The sequence below is a fragment of the Quercus lobata genome, chromosome 1 (assembly GCF_001633185.2).
Source record: "Quercus lobata isolate SW786 chromosome 1, ValleyOak3.0 Primary Assembly, whole genome shotgun sequence".
Lineage (NCBI taxonomy): Eukaryota > Viridiplantae > Streptophyta > Magnoliopsida > Fagales > Fagaceae > Quercus > Quercus lobata.
Window position 1 is genome coordinate 2,123,096 of NC_044904.1, and position 17,887 is coordinate 2,140,982.

Sequence of the window (17,887 nt, forward strand, 5' to 3'; positions counted from 1 at the left end):
TGTATTAAGAGTATAATATGAATGACTAGATTAATGCTAAGCTGGTTATATTAGTATAATATAGTATAAATTGTATTATATGCTTGGCATCTAAAGGTGGTTATGTTTGGATTTTATCTATTTTATGTTTATGCTATCTAATATTCGCGTTCTGAAAATATTTAGCTATTTCTCAACTTTTTGGAGCTATGCTGGAGTGTAGCTCTAGGCGGCTGTCTTTGCTTTTCTCGTTTATCCAGTTAGCTTTAGGCTTGTTTGGATAAGATATTTTAAAAAGTGCGTTTTTAAAACAAGTGTTTTAAAATAACGATTTTTAAAACTACAAATAAGTGTTTCGTTAACATTAACAAATAAAAAAAAAAAAACTGTTTTGGATATAAATTACCAAAAAGGATTTTACTGTTTAAGTAATGCTATAATCACAAATTATTAATGCTATAATTTGTAAAAAATTTTGCAAAATTTTTTGTATCTCTAATATTACTTTTACTGTATTGTTAAAAATATCTGGTCATTTTTTATTTGATCAACAATTTTTTAAACGAAAAATATGTTAGGATTGTTAACAATTGCATTTATAATAATAATAATTACTATTTTTTGGGTAAAAATAACTATATTGTTATGTTCTTTTGCCATCTTCTAAGATATATAATATTAATTTTTTAATTAATAGGGTAATGGCAACAAGTACACTTTCACTTAAAAAAAAAAAAAACTTTTTATAAAAAGGTAGATATTTATTAAAAAAATGAAATTACAAGCGAAAATATATAAATGACTCTCTTGTAGACAAACTAGTATGTACTAGTCTACAACATAGCAATACAACATTAAAGCCAATAACAAATTAAAAATGCCCTACCCCTCATGATTCTTTTTTTTTTTCTTTTTTTTTTTTTTGGGCGCTAAACCTATTGATTTGATTCATTCTTTGTTGTACACTTAACTACTGTGTACAACAGTGGTAGTGTATTTTTCCGGGTTTGACAAATGAGAATAACTTAGACCTGGAGCTTGTGTAAAAGATCCCTTTACGCCAGCCAATCTAGAAACGCCATGTCAGCCATCAAATTTAAATTTAATACACCTATTACACATAATTACAACCCACATAAAACCTCCATCTTTCCTGTTCAAAGGATATTGAAACCTTTAGGAAAGGATATTAAAACCTGCAACAATATAGTAAAAAAGACCAATCACATGCATTTGACATTAAGGAATTTAAGATAGTATCTAAGATATATAATTTATAAATTTCAGCAATTATAAAGAGAATCATATACAATTCACATAAGAAAATACCTATATATTAATTTCCCATCAGATTTTTTTTTTTTTTGAGAAAATTTACCTATATATTAATTTCCCATCAATTTTTTTTTGGGAGAAAATTTTCCATTAGATTTGGTGCATTTAAATATCGCTTATTTTGGTGAAGACTGAAAACAATAAAAAAATATTTTTCAATTATTGTTCATTAATGAAATCACTATACATTTACCTAATTACATTGCTCATGTCTTATAAACAATGCAAGAGGCACTAGATTTTATTAAAAAAAGAAAAGAAAAAAAAGAGCGCAAACGCATGAATCATAATTCCTATCCAAACGCCTTCTTAGAATGACATGAAAAACACAAACAAAAATCAATGAGCTTGTAATAAATCACTAACTTTTAAAATTTCAAAAGCAAACAAAAGGAACCCATACAGAGGGGAAACCCCACATACCAAAACAACAATAAATTAGCAAATCACCCCATGCCTATTCTTATAATAACTTTAAAGCTTCTAACAGACATTTTCACGAACATCTTCTGTGCGGTCCAAAAATTAACGTTAAAATTAAAATGAAAGCCAAACCCAAGCAATGAATTGTTGTAATATTGTCACCAGTGGTGGTGAAGCAGGTGAGAAGCACCGCCAGCGATGGTGGAGTTGGTGCAAGCATAAGCTCTGCCATAGCTGGATTTGGGCTAGAGAGAATGAGAAATCAGAGAGAACCTTAAGATAGGAGAAGGCCACAACGGCAAGCACCGCCGGTAGTGCTGGTGTGGGACTCGATGGCATGGAGATTCAACCATGGGTGTCTCACAGAAAGGTACGATGGAAGAGAGATTTTGAAATTTGGTGAAGGTGAAGTTGAAGAGAAAGAACAGGAAAGAGAGGTTTTACGTGGGTTTTAATTGTGTGTAATAGATGTATTAAATTTAAGTTAAAATGGTTGACGTGGCATTTCTGAATTGGTTGGCGTAAATGGGGTCTTTTATGCCACCTAAGTTATTCTCTTTGTAATTTTATTTTGTGAGGAAGAAAGGAATTTTTAAAAAAAAATATTTTAATTGGGCTTAAACAGTGCGTTTTAAACTTGTTAAAGTAAAGTTACTACCAACAGTGTTTAACAAAAGGATTTTATCGAGCAAAGTGAAATCTCAATCGTTTTGTTTTGAAGAAAACTATTTTCCGGAAAATATTCTTCCCAATTTTAGATATTCGGTGCCACTGAAATTATTAGTAAAATTTTACCTCAAGAAAGGGTAAACCATTTTCCACCTCACACACAACTCATCACTGTGACAGAAGAACCATGACATTGTCAAGGAGTGTATTCTAATTTTGTTTTTAGAGTGTTTTCACTAGCAACCAAACACATGAAAATATTTCGTAATATTTTATGTCAAAATAAACACAATTATTCAATGTAGGTAGAATTGAGTTTCTAACGACTTTTTTTTTAAAAAAAATTGAGGAGAAATTAAGAACTCACTAAAATTAAAATAAAGGATGAGTCAAGCTCAATTGAATGTAATAACTGATCTTGAGAGCATTTTAAGATTTTGAGAAGTTTCCTGCTCTTCTTAAGAATTCACACATTATTACATTTGCCAAATGAGATGTTGTTAGGTGTAACACTAATGGGGAAGAAATACTATAACATGATCCACACCGATTTTACTCTATATAACCAAAAAAAATGTCTCCCAAAACAGCAGGATGGCTTATTTTAAATTTGCAAGCCATGCTTCTTCTGGTACGTATCCAGTGAATCTCAGATGGAGTTAACCGAGTCGTCATCACTGGCTTCAGTGTCACTACTGCTGCTACTCCCACTACCACTTCCGCTCCCGCTGCTCCCACTTCCGCTACTAGTACTAGAACTAGAAGTCGGCTCTTCCCTCACCTCTGCATTGACCTGGGCTCTAAGTGCTTCTGCAGCATTGGGCCCCTTATCCGCTTCATCACCACTATCATCTACATCTGCAATCTCATCATCACTGTCATTATGACGTGACATATTGATATCAAATCCAGTGTTTTCTTTTTCTTCAGCAGTTTCATCTTCTGGTGTTGCACTACCAAAAAGGTCCTCAATATCTATATCTTGATGATCCTCAGCTTCGTCATTCTTAGGGTCAGGAGAGAACATAGAAATGTTTGGTGCATCAGATGGGTAATCAACAGTCCTTTTACCAGCTGGTTTTGCACCTGTCATAACATAAATATTACATTAATGATTTTGTGATTCTACAAGACTCATAAAAAGGGAAAAATTTACAGCAAACACCATCAACATAGACAACAGAAATGATGAATCAATAAGCTGGAGAAGCTTGTAGATCCCTACTGAACCCAATAGGTAGCTGTTTAACTGCCTCTTGGTTACACAAAATGCCAAAAATATAGGCATCAATTACTGGTTCTTTTTTTTCTTTTTTTTTTTGATCATTTTGAACTTCAGAGTTATAGATTCATTTTCATCTAGAAATATTTTAGTCATGGGGTAGAACACTATTGTTCAACCCAAAACGAGTACACAAACAGAGAGAGGAAGTTAAATCAAAGGGCTCTGAAAGAGATCTGCTATAAATATTAGAAGGTCTCTCAAGTTGAAGGTATGAAATCAGAGAAAAGAAGAGTTAGCAGCAGCATTTTGGTAAATGCAAGTGATAACAAAGGCAGACCTGTACATATTTAAGTCACTTCTAACATTATGTGAAGCATTCCACTTCAATACTACAACAGAAATACTACCCTCAATCTGAGATAGTAGACTTAAACATAAAATGTTGAAGTGGCAAGCCAGTTAATAAACTTATTTAAAATAAAAATAGATAAATGCAAAGTTTCTCCATGCTTTTAGATGACAACAATATAAGCATATGGACGGACTTAAAACAACAGCAACAATGTAAGCATACAGATGGACTAAAGATAATAGCATTGCAGCAAATGTGGACAAATGCAACAAACTACAAAGTTTGACTCAAAAGTAAAGAACCCAAAGGGTAGCAAGGATAGAAAATCTAATTTCAAAGCTGCAGTGACTGTCAGAGTAGCAAATCATTTTGAGAATCAATCCAACTTAAAATATGCTAGGTTTAAAATAGATTTTAAAATACCAATAAAAACATCTAGCAACACATTGCCACATTAGAAAAAATATATACAGGAAGAAAATATAAGCAGATTACAGAAACCTGAATTCTCTGGCTCACCAATATCAATTCGTTCCACCTCAACCTGTACAAATCCAGAGCACATAAAAGCTAAAGACATCAGACAAGAAGGGAAAGTGTATTAGCAATTCTAACTCCTGTTTATTTCTTTTAAAGAACTAAAACAGATGAAAACACAGCTAAACAAAAACTCCCAAGCTTTGCTAAGGTTTAATTAACAATGAGAAATACTTCCAATATCAATGAAACAAAATACTTACAAAAATTTTTAAACAACTCAAGGCCTAAGTTACTTCGCAAAAGTTCCAAACAATACGTAGTATCAAATAATCTTTACTGGCATTCAAAAATATATGAACAAATACCATGGACATGCATTTTTGTCTCAAGCTTTAGGAGTTGCCAAGAATTGATATTTCCTCAAGTAAGAGTTAGCACTTAGCAGGTATGAGGTTTTGGTCTGACTTTGTCAGGCTTGTGTTAGCTTCCATTGCTACATTTAACTAATTTAGGTAATCACCTGGTCCTAGAATTACCAGCCCTATTTTCTCCAGCGGTATCACATTATGATAACCAAAGAATAAGAGAATAATTATTTTCTTTCTATCTACCTCATGTTCTATAGTAATCAATCTTCTCCCTTTGCTTAATGAAAAATTTGGTCAAGAATTTCATTGCAACCGGAAAGGATTATTTGATAACTTAATGTGTTATTACACCCCAATGTACAAGTATAGGATTTTAATTCTAACTTTGAGAATTAAAAGAAATTACATAATATATTCCATTCTCAAAGTTGTAATCAACAGCACGTATTGTTGCTTAGACGTGGGGTAATTTCAATTTCTTCCCTATGCATTTAATTGTGTCAATATCAGTACTTTACTTTCAAAATCAAGTCAATTTTATCCTTAATCAAGTCAACTTATGAGGATAATATTGACTAAATTTTGAAAGATGAGGTACAAAACTGACACAACTAAATGTATTGGGACAAGTTGAACCCTAACAAATGCAAAGGGACCAAAATTATAGTTTGATTCTGATCATGTACTATGCCAAATGTTCTAGCAAGTTGTATTGGGACAAGTTCAACTCAACCCAACAACGCCTTACTACACTAAGATGTGCCTTATTATCTTCAACAAAACTAGGGACACACTCAATTTCACAACTTACTGAAGTGGTCGATTATAATTGGCGGAAAGAAATTGGTGGGTCCATGTGAAAAGTAGTGGAAAGAAGCCAGAAAGTGTCCACTACTCACAGTCAACCACTTCAGCATGTTATGAAATTGGGTGTATCCCTAGATTTATTAAGGTTCCATAGATAGCTTTTCACAACCAACACTTCCATCACAATTCACTTGTACCTCAAAAGAGTTACAAGTTACATCGTAAAATTGGGTGTGATTCATTCACACATTCCTAATAACTAAATCACACACATTATACATTGTGTTTGCAATAGTTCAAAATTCAATATTAATGCAAAATTCAGTGACAGAAACCAAAATTCAATCTTAAAAACTCACCGGCACAGCTTGAAATGCGGGTTTACTCAAATGGGCCTGTGGCTGCGAAGGCTTGGCACCGCCCTTGGCAACCGGAGACAACCGCGGCTCTACCGCAGCTGCCGCAGCAGGGGGCGCCGACGATGCAGCGGCAGCGGCGGCGGCGGCGGCGGATTCACCGGGCTTGCGGAGGTGGCGGAGCTGCTTGACGGCACGGTGAAGGCGCTCAAGACGGAAAGACTCGCCGTCGAAGAACAAAACGGCGTCGTTTTCTTTGTACTCCTCGCTGCTACCTTCGAAGGTGACTTTGGGTTTTCCCAATTGGTTGTTGTGAAATTCGACCGAAACCCTATTCTCCTTCGTCTTGTGTAGCGATCCTGCCTTCGTTTTATCGATCGAAGCCGGTTTGAATTCATCTACAATATCAAACCCCCCAAAAAAAACAAAGAAAAATCAGTTTTTTGTTTCAATTTTGATTAAACCAAACAGAGCGTAGAGTTAGGGGGGTTTTATGGGACTTACAACGTAGGGTGCAGAATTTGTTGGAGGATTCGTTTTTGAAGGAAGGGCCTAAGGTTAGGTTGTACCACCGATCTGACTGAGGAGCTGACTTTGGTTCTTCTTTCGTGTTGTTCGCCATTGGGACCCCACCGTTTGATTACGTGGAGAGACGTGGTTGGATGGGAACTGAGTTTGGAATTTCGAGTTCGGAGGAGGAGGAGGAGGAGGAGGAGCTTTTAGAACTTGGAAGAAGTAGACAGCGACAGCAGGGAACTATTTTTTTTTTTTTTTTTGTGCGTGAAGAAATTATATAAACACAAGAAGTGTCTTTATTGTTTTTCAAAAACAAAAAAAACAATTTTTTTTTTTTTTCTTTTTTGAGAATGAAAGAAAAGAGAGTATTTTTATTGTAGCAAAAATTATAAAAATATATAAACACAAGAAGTTGTCACAAAATTTTCATATTTATTTAGCGTTAGTTTATCATAGGGCACAATAAGATTAAATACTACTACAATAATACCAAAAAGGGATTTGATTTGAGAGAATGAAGGAGATAGAGCGAGAGAGAGAGGAGGGAATTGGGTATTTAACTATTTATCCCTCATTTCCTTTGCGTGAAAGGGTCGTTTTATAGTTATTCTTTGCCAAAACTCCAAGTTCAACTAACCTTTTATACTCTTAATGTCCTTTTTTTCAAATTTTTATTTATTTTAAAGAGGTTGTTTTGTTGATAGGATAAGATACCAATAAAAAATATATACCATTACTTAATAGATTTGTAGTTCAATTGACATTTTTAATATTTTTAAATAAAAGATTTAAGATTCAAATTCTCTTTCTACAATTTTCAAACTTTCAAACAAATAAAAAATGTCATTACCGTCTAATATCTTTATTTTAACTGTGAATGGTTTATAAGACACTTATCAATGTATAATATATACACACTTATAGCACCTTGTCTTTTTTTTTTTTGGTCTGGTCTCTAAACTAGTAACTTTTTATGATATTTTTTTTGGAAAAAAAAAATAAAAAAAAATAAAAGACTATACTCTCATATTTTAATTTGGCCGCTCAAAGCTAAATTTTTGACTTAGCCAATGTGATGGTGGTGGCTAGGGTACCATGAAACAAAGAAAAAATATACAAAAGTGAAAAATGCTTAAACAATTTATTTTTCCCTCAAACCAGCAAGGGTGTTTTAACCTATTAAAGCTATATTGTTTTGGCCATAGTTCAATTAGTTGACATCGTATGGTATTTCTAACAAAAACATCTAAATTTTAAATATTTCATCTTCAACTATCAATGAATTAATAAAGTTATCTCATATTGAAATTACATAGCAAATATTATGCAGAGTATAGTGGTAACTTATGTGATAGCCACATGGGTGACATGCGTCATTTATTTATAAATCCATTTGGCTTTTATTTATCTTTATTATTCAGTCAAAGTTAATTATAAGTTTTGTTGGTAGTTGTACCAGCCTAATAAATCTGATCATAAGGTGACGTGAAGTCAGTTTACGGAGTTGTCATATGTATTAGAAGTTGTCAAACATTTAGTTGTAAGCATTTATTTCACATGCAATATATTCACCTATAAATATCAATGAAAAATCAAAAGAAATGAGAGAGTTTTACCCTAAAAATTATTTGCAAGTGTTTTTGCTTTGGAGTTGAGTGATTCCTTCTAACAATCAAGTGTGTGACTTGGCCTTATTGAATGACATCTACGATCAATAGCATTGAGTTGCATCCACCACCTCCAATTGAGTGACATCCCAAAACTATTCAACTTATCATTTGGTTGAATCTTTGATTTTAAGAACTAAAAAAAAAAAAAAAAAATCAATATAAAGCAATATGTTTTTCCATCCATAGGCCCATGACAAGAATAGAGAAGACACACACGGCCCAAGAGTGTCAAGTCCACTAGTAAGAAAAAACAGGTCTTTTTCTTGATAGCCCATCTTATCCTCAAAGAGGGACACGCGTCACTCAGGTGCAGCTAAATCCGTTATCCACATTTCACTCCCGTTGGGCGTTCAAAACTTTTGAGACTCAACCCTCTCCGACCAGTAAAACTGAAACCAAATTCTATATCAAAACGACGCCGCCTAAACAGTTATACTCAAAAAAAAAAAAAAAAAAAATTTATAATAACACTGTGAGTGAGTGAGTGTGAAGCAACAAAAGCTGAGACTCGGAGAGAGAGAGCTCAAAACCTCAGAGACGAAAATGGTGGTTTTTGGCGGGAAGAAGGTGGGCCAGGTGGTGGCCGGAATTGGCGGTAACGGTTTGGGCCAGATTCTTGCCGCCGTGGCCACTGCTCTCCTCTTCCGCCTCTTCTCCGGCCCAGGCCCAGCTCTCCCGCCGGAGGCCGATCAAGAAGACCGCGACGACTTCGCCGGAGACTCCAAATCCGGCGAGTCCACCGCCGACGGTAAAGTCCTTCCGGTCACTATCCGGTGGCGCAACATCAATTGCTCTCTCTCCGATAAATCCTCCAAATCAGTCAGTTCCTTCTTTTCTTGAATTCAAAATTTAATTTTTTGGGAAAATCTATTGCTGCTTTCAAAATCTTAGACCAAAACTCGTTAATTATCATAGCGAATTTGAATTTGAATTTGTTGTAAACTCGTTAATCTATTTGTCATAGCAAATTTGTTGTTGTTACACTTGAATGAACCAAATTAATGTGTGATGGAAATTGTGAACTAAACTCGCGAATCTTTAGGTGCGGTTTCTGCTTAAAAACGTGAGTGGAGAGGCGAAACCGGGGAGATTGTTAGCGATAATGGGGCCATCAGGGTCAGGAAAGACTACATTGCTCAATGTTCTTGCAGGTCAGATGATGGCGTCGCCACGTGTGCATTTGTCAGGCCTTTTGGAGGTCAATGGGAAGCCTAGCTCTAACAAAGCTTATAAGTAAATGCCAAAAATTTTGGGACAAATTTGTTGCTTTTAATATGATTAATGCTTTTGTTGTTGTTGTTGTTTAGAGAGGTTTATTGGTAATTGGTTTTTCCATTTTTTGTTATAGGTTTGCTTATGTGAGACAAGAGGATCTCTTTTTCTCGCAGCTAACTGTGCGGGAAACGCTGTCTCTTGCAGCCGAGCTTCAGCGTCTGGAGGTACCTTCCGTGGAAGAGAGGGATGAATATGTGAACACTCTCTTATTCAAACTAGGATTGGTAAGATTGTATGGACTTAACTAGTGAATTAGCTATGGATTTTGTGTCTGGAACTCAAAATTTAAAATTCTCCTAGGAAGCAGGATTGAGTGATGAATATTGTTTCCGGCTTCTTTTGGGCAGCCAATGAGCTCTAACTCAAATGTTACCTCCTCTCCTTGTATGGGCAAGTTGGAGGGTGAAGTTGTGGGTTTAAGACTCACTAGACGTTTGTAATTTTGATAATTGAATGAGAAATAGCAGCCTTTTTGGATTACAAAGTCATGCTAAAAGGAGTTAAGTGCATTTTTCAAAGTAGTTTCTGCTTTCACTTCAAGTTGGAAATGAATGAATTAGTTCCAATTGAACACTCTCTTATCCAAACTAGGCTTGGTAAGATTGTATGCACTTGACTAATGAATTATTTATATATTTTGTATTAGGAATTCAATTCTACTTGAATCTTTGCATTAGAGAAGCAGGATCAGGTGCTGAATATTGTTTTCAGCTGCTTTTGAGTAGCCAATGAGCTCTAGCTCTAATGCTACGCCCTCCCCCTGTAAGAGTAAGGTGGAGGGTGAAGTTGTGGTTCAAGACTCCCTAGAATCTAATTGAATAAGAAATAGCTGTGTTGTGGATTAGAAATCATGATTTAAGGGGTTCAGTGCATTTTTTTGAAATAGTTTCTGCTTTCCCTTCGTGTTGGAAATGAAAGAATTTGTTTCGATTGAGCATTAATTTGAAATTTGTAAGCTTATGTTAATTTTTTATTGCCTTTCTATGACTGATTTGTTCTGTTTCTTTAAAGGTCAGTTGTGCTGATACCCGTATTGGTGATGCAAAGGTCCGTGGAATCAGTGGGGGTGAAAAGAAACGCTTATCTCTGGCTTGTGAACTCATTGCAAGCCCATCGGTCATATTTGCTGATGAACCGACAACTGGTAAGCATACCAATTTAAATTTTGCTTGTGCAATATACCTTAATGGCTCTCCTTTTTTTTTTTCTTTTTTTTTTTTTTTTTGGTACTTACAAAGATGTCTACATATATTATCAAGTGACACTTGATTGACATAATAGTTTTAAAATGCTTTACAACCGATCAAACACAATTACACTTATATTTGGACAATGGGCGTGGTCAATAATTTTCAGAAAACTTTTCATCTCCAATAAACCCACCTCTAGAAGAATAGTAAACATGCTGCACATGAAAAATATAATGCAAATTAGAGAAAACTAAAATCTAAGTTCACTCATGATACTAAACTACGGGCCAGTTTGGCAGGGATGTAACTTCATATAATATGAAAATCTACAACTGCTTTTAGAAGCTACCCAGCCTACCCTCAGATTGCTTCTCAAAAGCCACCAAAAAAGCCAAAACGCTTAAAGCTAAAGTATTGTTTGATAACTGAACAGGCTACAGGGTAGCTTCTGCTTAGAAGCTGAAGCACCAATGAAGAAATCACTAAAAGCTTATAGGATAGGTATAAAATCTTCTAATTCATAGCCTATGGCATGATCTCTTGTATGTATAAGCAAATGCTATTAGAAGACACATTGTTAGGGAAGTTCCAAATTGTAATCACAATGTTCAGGCAGCTTCATTATTGTATCTGTCATAGACAAAAAAGCTATCCTATTAGTTCTTGTAAAACTAGTAAAGAAAAAAAAAAAAAAAAATTCTTGTTCACAAAATTTACTGTCGTCCTTTCAGGACTTGATGCCTTCCAGGCAGAGAAAGTTATGGAAACTCTTCGACAGCTTGCACAGGATGGACATTCTGTTATCTGCTCCATACACCAACCTCGGGGGTCTGTGTACAGCAAATTTGACGACATTGTGTTGCTAACAGAGGGTGCACTTGTTTATGCTGGTCCTGCTCATGAAGAACCACTGGCATACTTCTCTAAATTTGGGTTGTTAGCCGAACCTTGCTTAAATCTATTGTATTAATGTTATCTTTACCTGCTTCCTATTTGGGGGTGGGGTGGGGTGGTGATTTTCAACAAAAAGAGGTGGCTTATACTCTGTGCAAAGTTCAGTAGTTGTTGTATTTAGTCCTCTCCTGTTTCATGTGGCCCAAATAATATTTATATCCTTAATTGAGATTCACCAAGTAATTCCATCTACGTGTGAAGATTAATCCATGGTTTCTCAATGGTTGCATTAGGATTATTGTGCCAAGAAATAATCTGTCACAATTATGACATGACCCATAACAAAAACTATATACTGTAAACTATTTCCTAACCCATAAATTTGCTTGTTCAATTTCATGGACCTTTCACTAGGATGAATCGTATAAACTATCCATTAAATGCATAATTTCATAAACAATGCCTAGTTTTGGACAAAATACTACCATGTGTTATGTTTCATGTGTGTGTTTCAAACATCACATCTTTTCTATTCATTTTGTCAGTACTCTCCTTTTAAAGGAAAAATTGGTCAATGAATGCTACTTTCAAATTTATCGTGTTTGGGGCTAGTCAACTGTACATGACTGATGACTAAGCTTTTGTTGTCCAATTAAGTACTGTTAAATGATTCAAATGCCATTTGGTTAATGTAAAGTTTGTGGAGCTGTAATATCATGGCTAGTTACTTCTGAAAGTATTGACTAATTGAAGGTTGATTCAACAGGCACCATTGCCCAGATCATGTTAATCCAGCTGAATTTCTTGCTGATCTCATATCCATTGACTACAGTTCTTCTGAAAGTGTCTCTTCTTCTCAGAAACGGATCGATGGTCTTGTTGACTCTTTCTCACTACAATCATCAACAATTCTTTATGCTACCCCAATTACCAGAAGGGAGGTCTCCAGAAGTGGCATGCAGTTAAGCAAGAAAACTATAACCAAGAAGAAGGGAGGTTGGTGGAGGCAATTCTGGTTGCTCCTTAGACGAGCATGGATGCAGGTTAGTCTTTCACTTTTATTGCTAATCAATGTTTCATGACACAAAGTTGTTTCTATCCTCAATTACTATGAAGGGTTTTGGCACTGGAGCAGCAATTAGTGAGATGCATATATGTAGTACAGTTGGTTTTATATAATCAACTGTATTGTCATCTCAATGAAACTTCAACTCCTTGTTCTTTTTGGTTGACACCTTTCCGTGACTGACTAGGCTTCTCGAGATGGGCCAACAAATAAAGTTCGGGCAAGAATGTCGGTTGCATCAGCTATAATATTTGGGTCAGTTTTCTGGAGAATGGGAAGATCTCAGACATCGATACAAGACAGAATGGGACTGCTTCAGGTGTGAAATGTTTCTGGATCCCTTGGAAACCCCTGCCATTTTTTCACTGCCACCTTATATTGTATCGTGCTTTTCAAACATTTCTATGTAACAGTTTACTACAGTGCTCCTAGTTGCTTCATATTCCACTCAGTTGGATTATTCCCTATTTCTGGTCTGCTTATTTGACATTCTAAAACGGCATTTCCTAATTCAATTGTCTCTAAATTTTGTTATTAAATCTTATGATAATGTGCTCCGCTTCTTTCAAAGAGCTTACTTGTACACTCTCACAACATGAGTCTAATAAAAAAAAAACCTTGTTGTTCCTCTTCCAATTTTCCAAATGACATCACTTAATTTAGTCATTTGTTTCTGGATATATCACAAAACATGTCTAACAAACAAAACCTGGTTGTTTCCCTTCCAGATGGCATTGCTTAAATCACTCAGATTTCTGCTTACTAGGTCACATTTTGCAAATTGGACTTAAATCTAGTGATTGTGTGAATGTGTTTGTTGGGGATGGGGGGTGGTGGAGACTTCTTCTAAAATCCATTGTATGAAAGCACATGGTGAACAAATGAAGAAATGATTTTAATTTCACTAGTTGAATCAGTTTTGGTGGAGAGTGGATACTTTGTCCAAATTAAAGTATGAATAGCCCTACTGGCATGGCTCACCGGCTAAATAATGCAGAACACACAGTGGTTGACAGATATAAATTTCAGATAGTAAATATATAAGGTGGTTTTTTTCAATAGAATAAGCAAATTCATCAAATTAGATGATAATTACTTTCCTGTTGTATTTTGGAATTACCTAGCAGTCGTCTATTTTATTTTATACCTTTTCATGTCCACTCAAACCTTCCTCATTGTTCCGCAGCTACATCCCTTATTGAAAATTTGATTGTATGATCTTATCAGACTTAAAAATTTAAACTTTTCCCGTAGGTCTATATCTCTATTTATTCTTAAAATGAAAATACTTTTTGGTTAATTGAAATTTCCTTTTTATCCTCTCTTAGGTTGCTGTGATAAATACTGCAATGGCTGCTCTTACAAAGACTGTGGGTGTGTTTCCCAAGGAACGTGCAATTGTAGACAGAGAGCGTGCAAAGGGGTCTTATAAGTTAGGACCCTATCTGCTTTCCAAATTGCTAGCTGAAATTCCTATTGGAGCAGCATTTCCATTAATGTTTGGTGCTGTGTTGTACCCCATGGCTCGACTTCATCCGACTTTGTCCAGGTGAGTAATATAAAGCTTTTTGGTTTTCTGACTTAAGACGATAAGATGCAGTTCCACAATCGGCACATTTTCTAAATAAATAATGTGGGTGAACATGTAGTTTGGTCTTATAAGTCTGCCTTTTTTTTATTTTCTGACACAATATGCAGCTTGGCAATTCCTCCTTTATTTTTAGGAAAAGTGTGGGTGAACATGGATTTGAAGAATTAACTTATGAAATGTTTGTGTAACTATCAGAAGTGGAGACAGACACACATATCCTGCTTTTATGGAAACTATAACTACTCCCAACAAAAGGCATTGGTTACTCTGGAAGAATACGAGGAAAATAGTATAAAAAATAAAAAAGAGTTCCTTCAAAATTATTACTCCGTTTTATTGTATAAATTGCAGATTGTTTTGTCTGAATAAGTTATATGGCTCTTCTTTGCAAAATCCTTAAACAACTGTTAGGTGAAAAAAAAAAGTTGAAAACCTATGGAAAGGCTATCTTAAATTGAAATCCTTCAAAAGAACCAATCAGAGGGGAAACGAGGGGGGGGGGGGGGGGGGACCGGTTTTAGGTTTCTGCAGCTTAGTTGAAGTGGGACTTTCTTCATGTTACATTGACACTACAGATAAATAAGATGGTAATGTATATGTTGCTAAATAAATAGATGGGTCCATCAACTTTCAAATCCCCCAAAGATGGATTTGCTGAGTAATCTGGCCATCAGATCAAGCTGTCAAATGCATCCATGAAACCAAAAATTTGTGGAAACTTATTAGAGTTGTAGTTTGTAAAGTCTTGGATTATTGCATTACAGTGTTTGCTAAATTGCTGCAAGCATGTGCTTTTATATCTTGGTAGGTTGACCAAGTGCTGTATATCTTATTAAGAGTTCTCTCTTTATAGATCATTCTATGGTTCACCAGGTCCTTAATTTTGACTTTGATTGTTGTGAACAATCTGATGACAGATGTTTTATAATTTGAATGATGGGGGAATAATTTCATCAAAAGGTATAAAGTTACTGACTTGGAAATCTGATATTCTAGATTTGGGAGGTTCTGTGGTATCTTGACTGTAGAATCTTTTGCTGCGTCTGCAATGGGTCTTACAGTTGGGGCTATGGTTCCAACCACTGAAGCAGCAATGGCAGTTGGGCCCTCTCTTATGACAGTATTCCTTGTATTTGGAGGCTATTATGTCAATGCTGACAATACACCAATCATCTTCCGTTGGATTCCTCGTGTTTCTCTAATAAGATGGTAAATATGTCATTATTTGCAAATGAGGATAAAAGAAAACTGTTAACAAAGCTTCTTAGATTTTGAATTAGATAATCAGTCATTTATTATGATTTTTCTAATTGATGAATCCTATTTTCATTGGCACATTTTCAGGGCGTTTCAGGGGCTTTGCATTAATGAATTTAAGGGTCTTCAATTTGATCATCAGAATTCTTTTGATATTCAAAACGGAGAACAGGTAAGAGGAGGGCAAGCATTCTTCTATTTTGAGTTGTAAACAGAATGTTCATCTAAAGATGCATGCCATATATGAAAAAATAGTTGTGCTATTTGCACACCTGGTATGCAGTGGACTTTTCCTAGTAACGACTATAGCACAAATAGGAGAAGACCAGATCAATTGACATAAATTATGTCACCTAGGAATAGGTACAGGTGCTAAGGATGGTTTAGATTAAGATCTTGGTGCCGAGTATTTGGACATGGAACATGACTGTTGAAGTACTAGGTTTAAATTTGTAGTTTTTTTGTGATTTAAATTATTCTGAAATACGAGACAATAATCTTCTTTAATAGAAATATTTTTAAAGTTATCACTATATGAACCCCAAAACACATCTTTTATGGAAATTCTTTGGTCCCTTTTCAGAGATTTGCAGAAAATACAGGTTTAACTGATCCAGTACTGGCTTGTCTTCACCATGCTCCTTATTGTGTTGAATCTTTTTGAGTCCCCTTCTTTTTTAAATAATCTTTTTGTTACATCACCTCTATGCCTATGCCTTTATGGAAACAAAATACTCAAATTTCACTTTGATTTGGGGACCTTTACATTTAATAAATGGCTGACAATGATATCTGTTGATGCACTTGGGTGTTTTCTTGATAAATTATTCTTAAATAGGTAATATTTATCAGAATCTTTCTTCCTTCTTTTTTTTGGCATTTTGCAGGCACTTGAGCGGCTCTCCTTTGGAGGAAGTCGCATTAGGGAGACGGTGATAGCTCAGAGTAGGATACTATTGTTTTGGTATTCCACAACTTACCTTCTCCTTAAGAAAAACAAGCCCAAATACCAGCAGCTTGAATTACCCCCTCCTGACCAAATCCAACCAGAGCAACCGCTTGAGACTTTTACTACTTACCAAGTTGAAAAATACAGCCAACTTGAGTCACTTCCCATCAATCAGGTCGAATCAAACCAACATCTTGAATCACCGCCAATTGACCAAGTCCGACCATTTATCCTAGAAGGTTTGTGAATTCTTGGATATTACTAATGTTGTTATCAGATGTGCCACTATTCATTGATCTATCTCATACAGGTGCTAATTAAGGAAAAAAGATGTCTTTGCATAAAGGGCGGGTCTCGTGCATAATGTGCTTCTGTAGTACTTTTGACTTGTCGTAATTGTTGTATATGGACTCATTAGCGTAGGAATCTTCTTATGGAACTAGACTTGCAAATTACAAAGGATCTTAATGACATATAAAGTGGTCATACAGAACCTTCTCAGATAGAGAAATTTGAATGCTCATTGCCGTTCATTGTAGCTGAGAGATCTCTTGCTTGGTTTCTTCTTAGTTTTCTAGACTTCTTTGCTAGCGCAATGGGCAAAATTCCCACCTTTTTATTATGTTATTCATAGTGAGCAAGTGGCATGTAATTCCAATATTTGAATATCAAATTCTAACCAGTGCATATTTCTGTTAATTAGATATGCTTTATTGTACAACTCTGATTAGGTATGCCTTAAAATAAAGGTTAAATCATATATACATGATTAAATTTACCATTTTCTATCGTCTTAAGCTTTTAGATAATCGATAATTTATCATATATCACCAATCTAAGGATCCGCTTATATTGCTGAAATTAAAAGGACAAAACTTAAGTACAATGTTTTAGGTGCTGTTCTTTAGGTTTTTCTCTTAAAGATCTGGCATGTGGCTATTTAATTAAAAAATATACTTTTATCTCATGAGAAAAAATCAACATAGCAAAATTTTAAAAGGGGAATCTAAGGAACAGCACCTAAGTCTTGAGTACTATAAATAAAGGCAAAAGTTAGCAAAAATAGTACAGTGAGATCCATAAATAAATAGTACCAAAAAATGCAGTGGAATTCATAAATAGTAGCAAAAATAAACTGAATAGTAAAATAAATCAGTAAAAATAATTTTTGCCAAACGAACACTAAAGTATGGTATCTTGACTGTCATCATTCATCTCTTATTTAATAAATTCAAAGTTTTAGAAAAATTGGTAATATATTATGGTACCTAAGTGGATGGTTTTGAGTCTGAACTCCAAACAAAGCATTAACATTTATCTATTATTTAAAAAATTAAAAATCCTATTCCTATATGTTGATTTTAAGCTTTGAAAATACGTCGTAATTTATCAACTAGCTGAAGTTTGAGAAGTTTCATCTTTAATAGCAGTGTTTGACTCAGTTGATTTAAGTGAGGTGAGAGATCCGTGCCTAGATGTGATAGT

General features: G+C 34.9%; 2 protein-coding genes across 3 annotated transcripts; one reads left to right on the plus strand and one right to left on the minus strand.

The window, feature by feature from the left end:
- Positions 1-2,805: 2,805 nt before the first annotated feature.
- LOC115974019 (ELL-associated factor 1) lies at positions 2,806-6,819 on the minus strand. Of its 2 annotated transcripts, none has more exons than XM_031094253.1 (4): positions 6,499-6,819; positions 5,998-6,392; positions 4,503-4,527; positions 2,806-3,492 (listed from the first exon to the last, which is right to left on the minus strand). In XM_031094253.1, the coding sequence occupies exons 1-4, from the start codon at positions 6,614-6,616 to the stop codon at positions 3,056-3,058; spliced, it is 975 nt and encodes a 324-aa protein (XP_030950113.1). In that variant the 5' UTR covers positions 6,617-6,819; the 3' UTR covers positions 2,806-3,055. The 2 variants fall into 2 exon arrangements, with proteins under 2 accessions (XP_030950113.1, XP_030950109.1); XM_031094249.1 differs by having other exon boundaries at positions 4,485-4,527; positions 6,499-6,816.
- Positions 6,820-8,512: 1,693 nt separating this feature from the next.
- Positions 8,513-17,104, plus strand: LOC115974035 (ABC transporter G family member 7). Its single transcript, XM_031094262.1, has 12 exons — positions 8,513-8,999; positions 9,223-9,413; positions 9,529-9,679; positions 10,467-10,599; positions 11,377-11,578; positions 12,306-12,582; positions 12,793-12,924; positions 13,934-14,154; positions 15,193-15,405; positions 15,541-15,625; positions 16,341-16,641; positions 16,713-17,104. Exons 1-12 carry the CDS (start codon positions 8,724-8,726, stop codon positions 16,721-16,723), a joined length of 2,193 nt encoding a protein of 730 aa, XP_030950122.1. The 5' UTR covers positions 8,513-8,723; the 3' UTR covers positions 16,724-17,104.
- Positions 17,105-17,887: the final 783 nt, after the last annotated feature.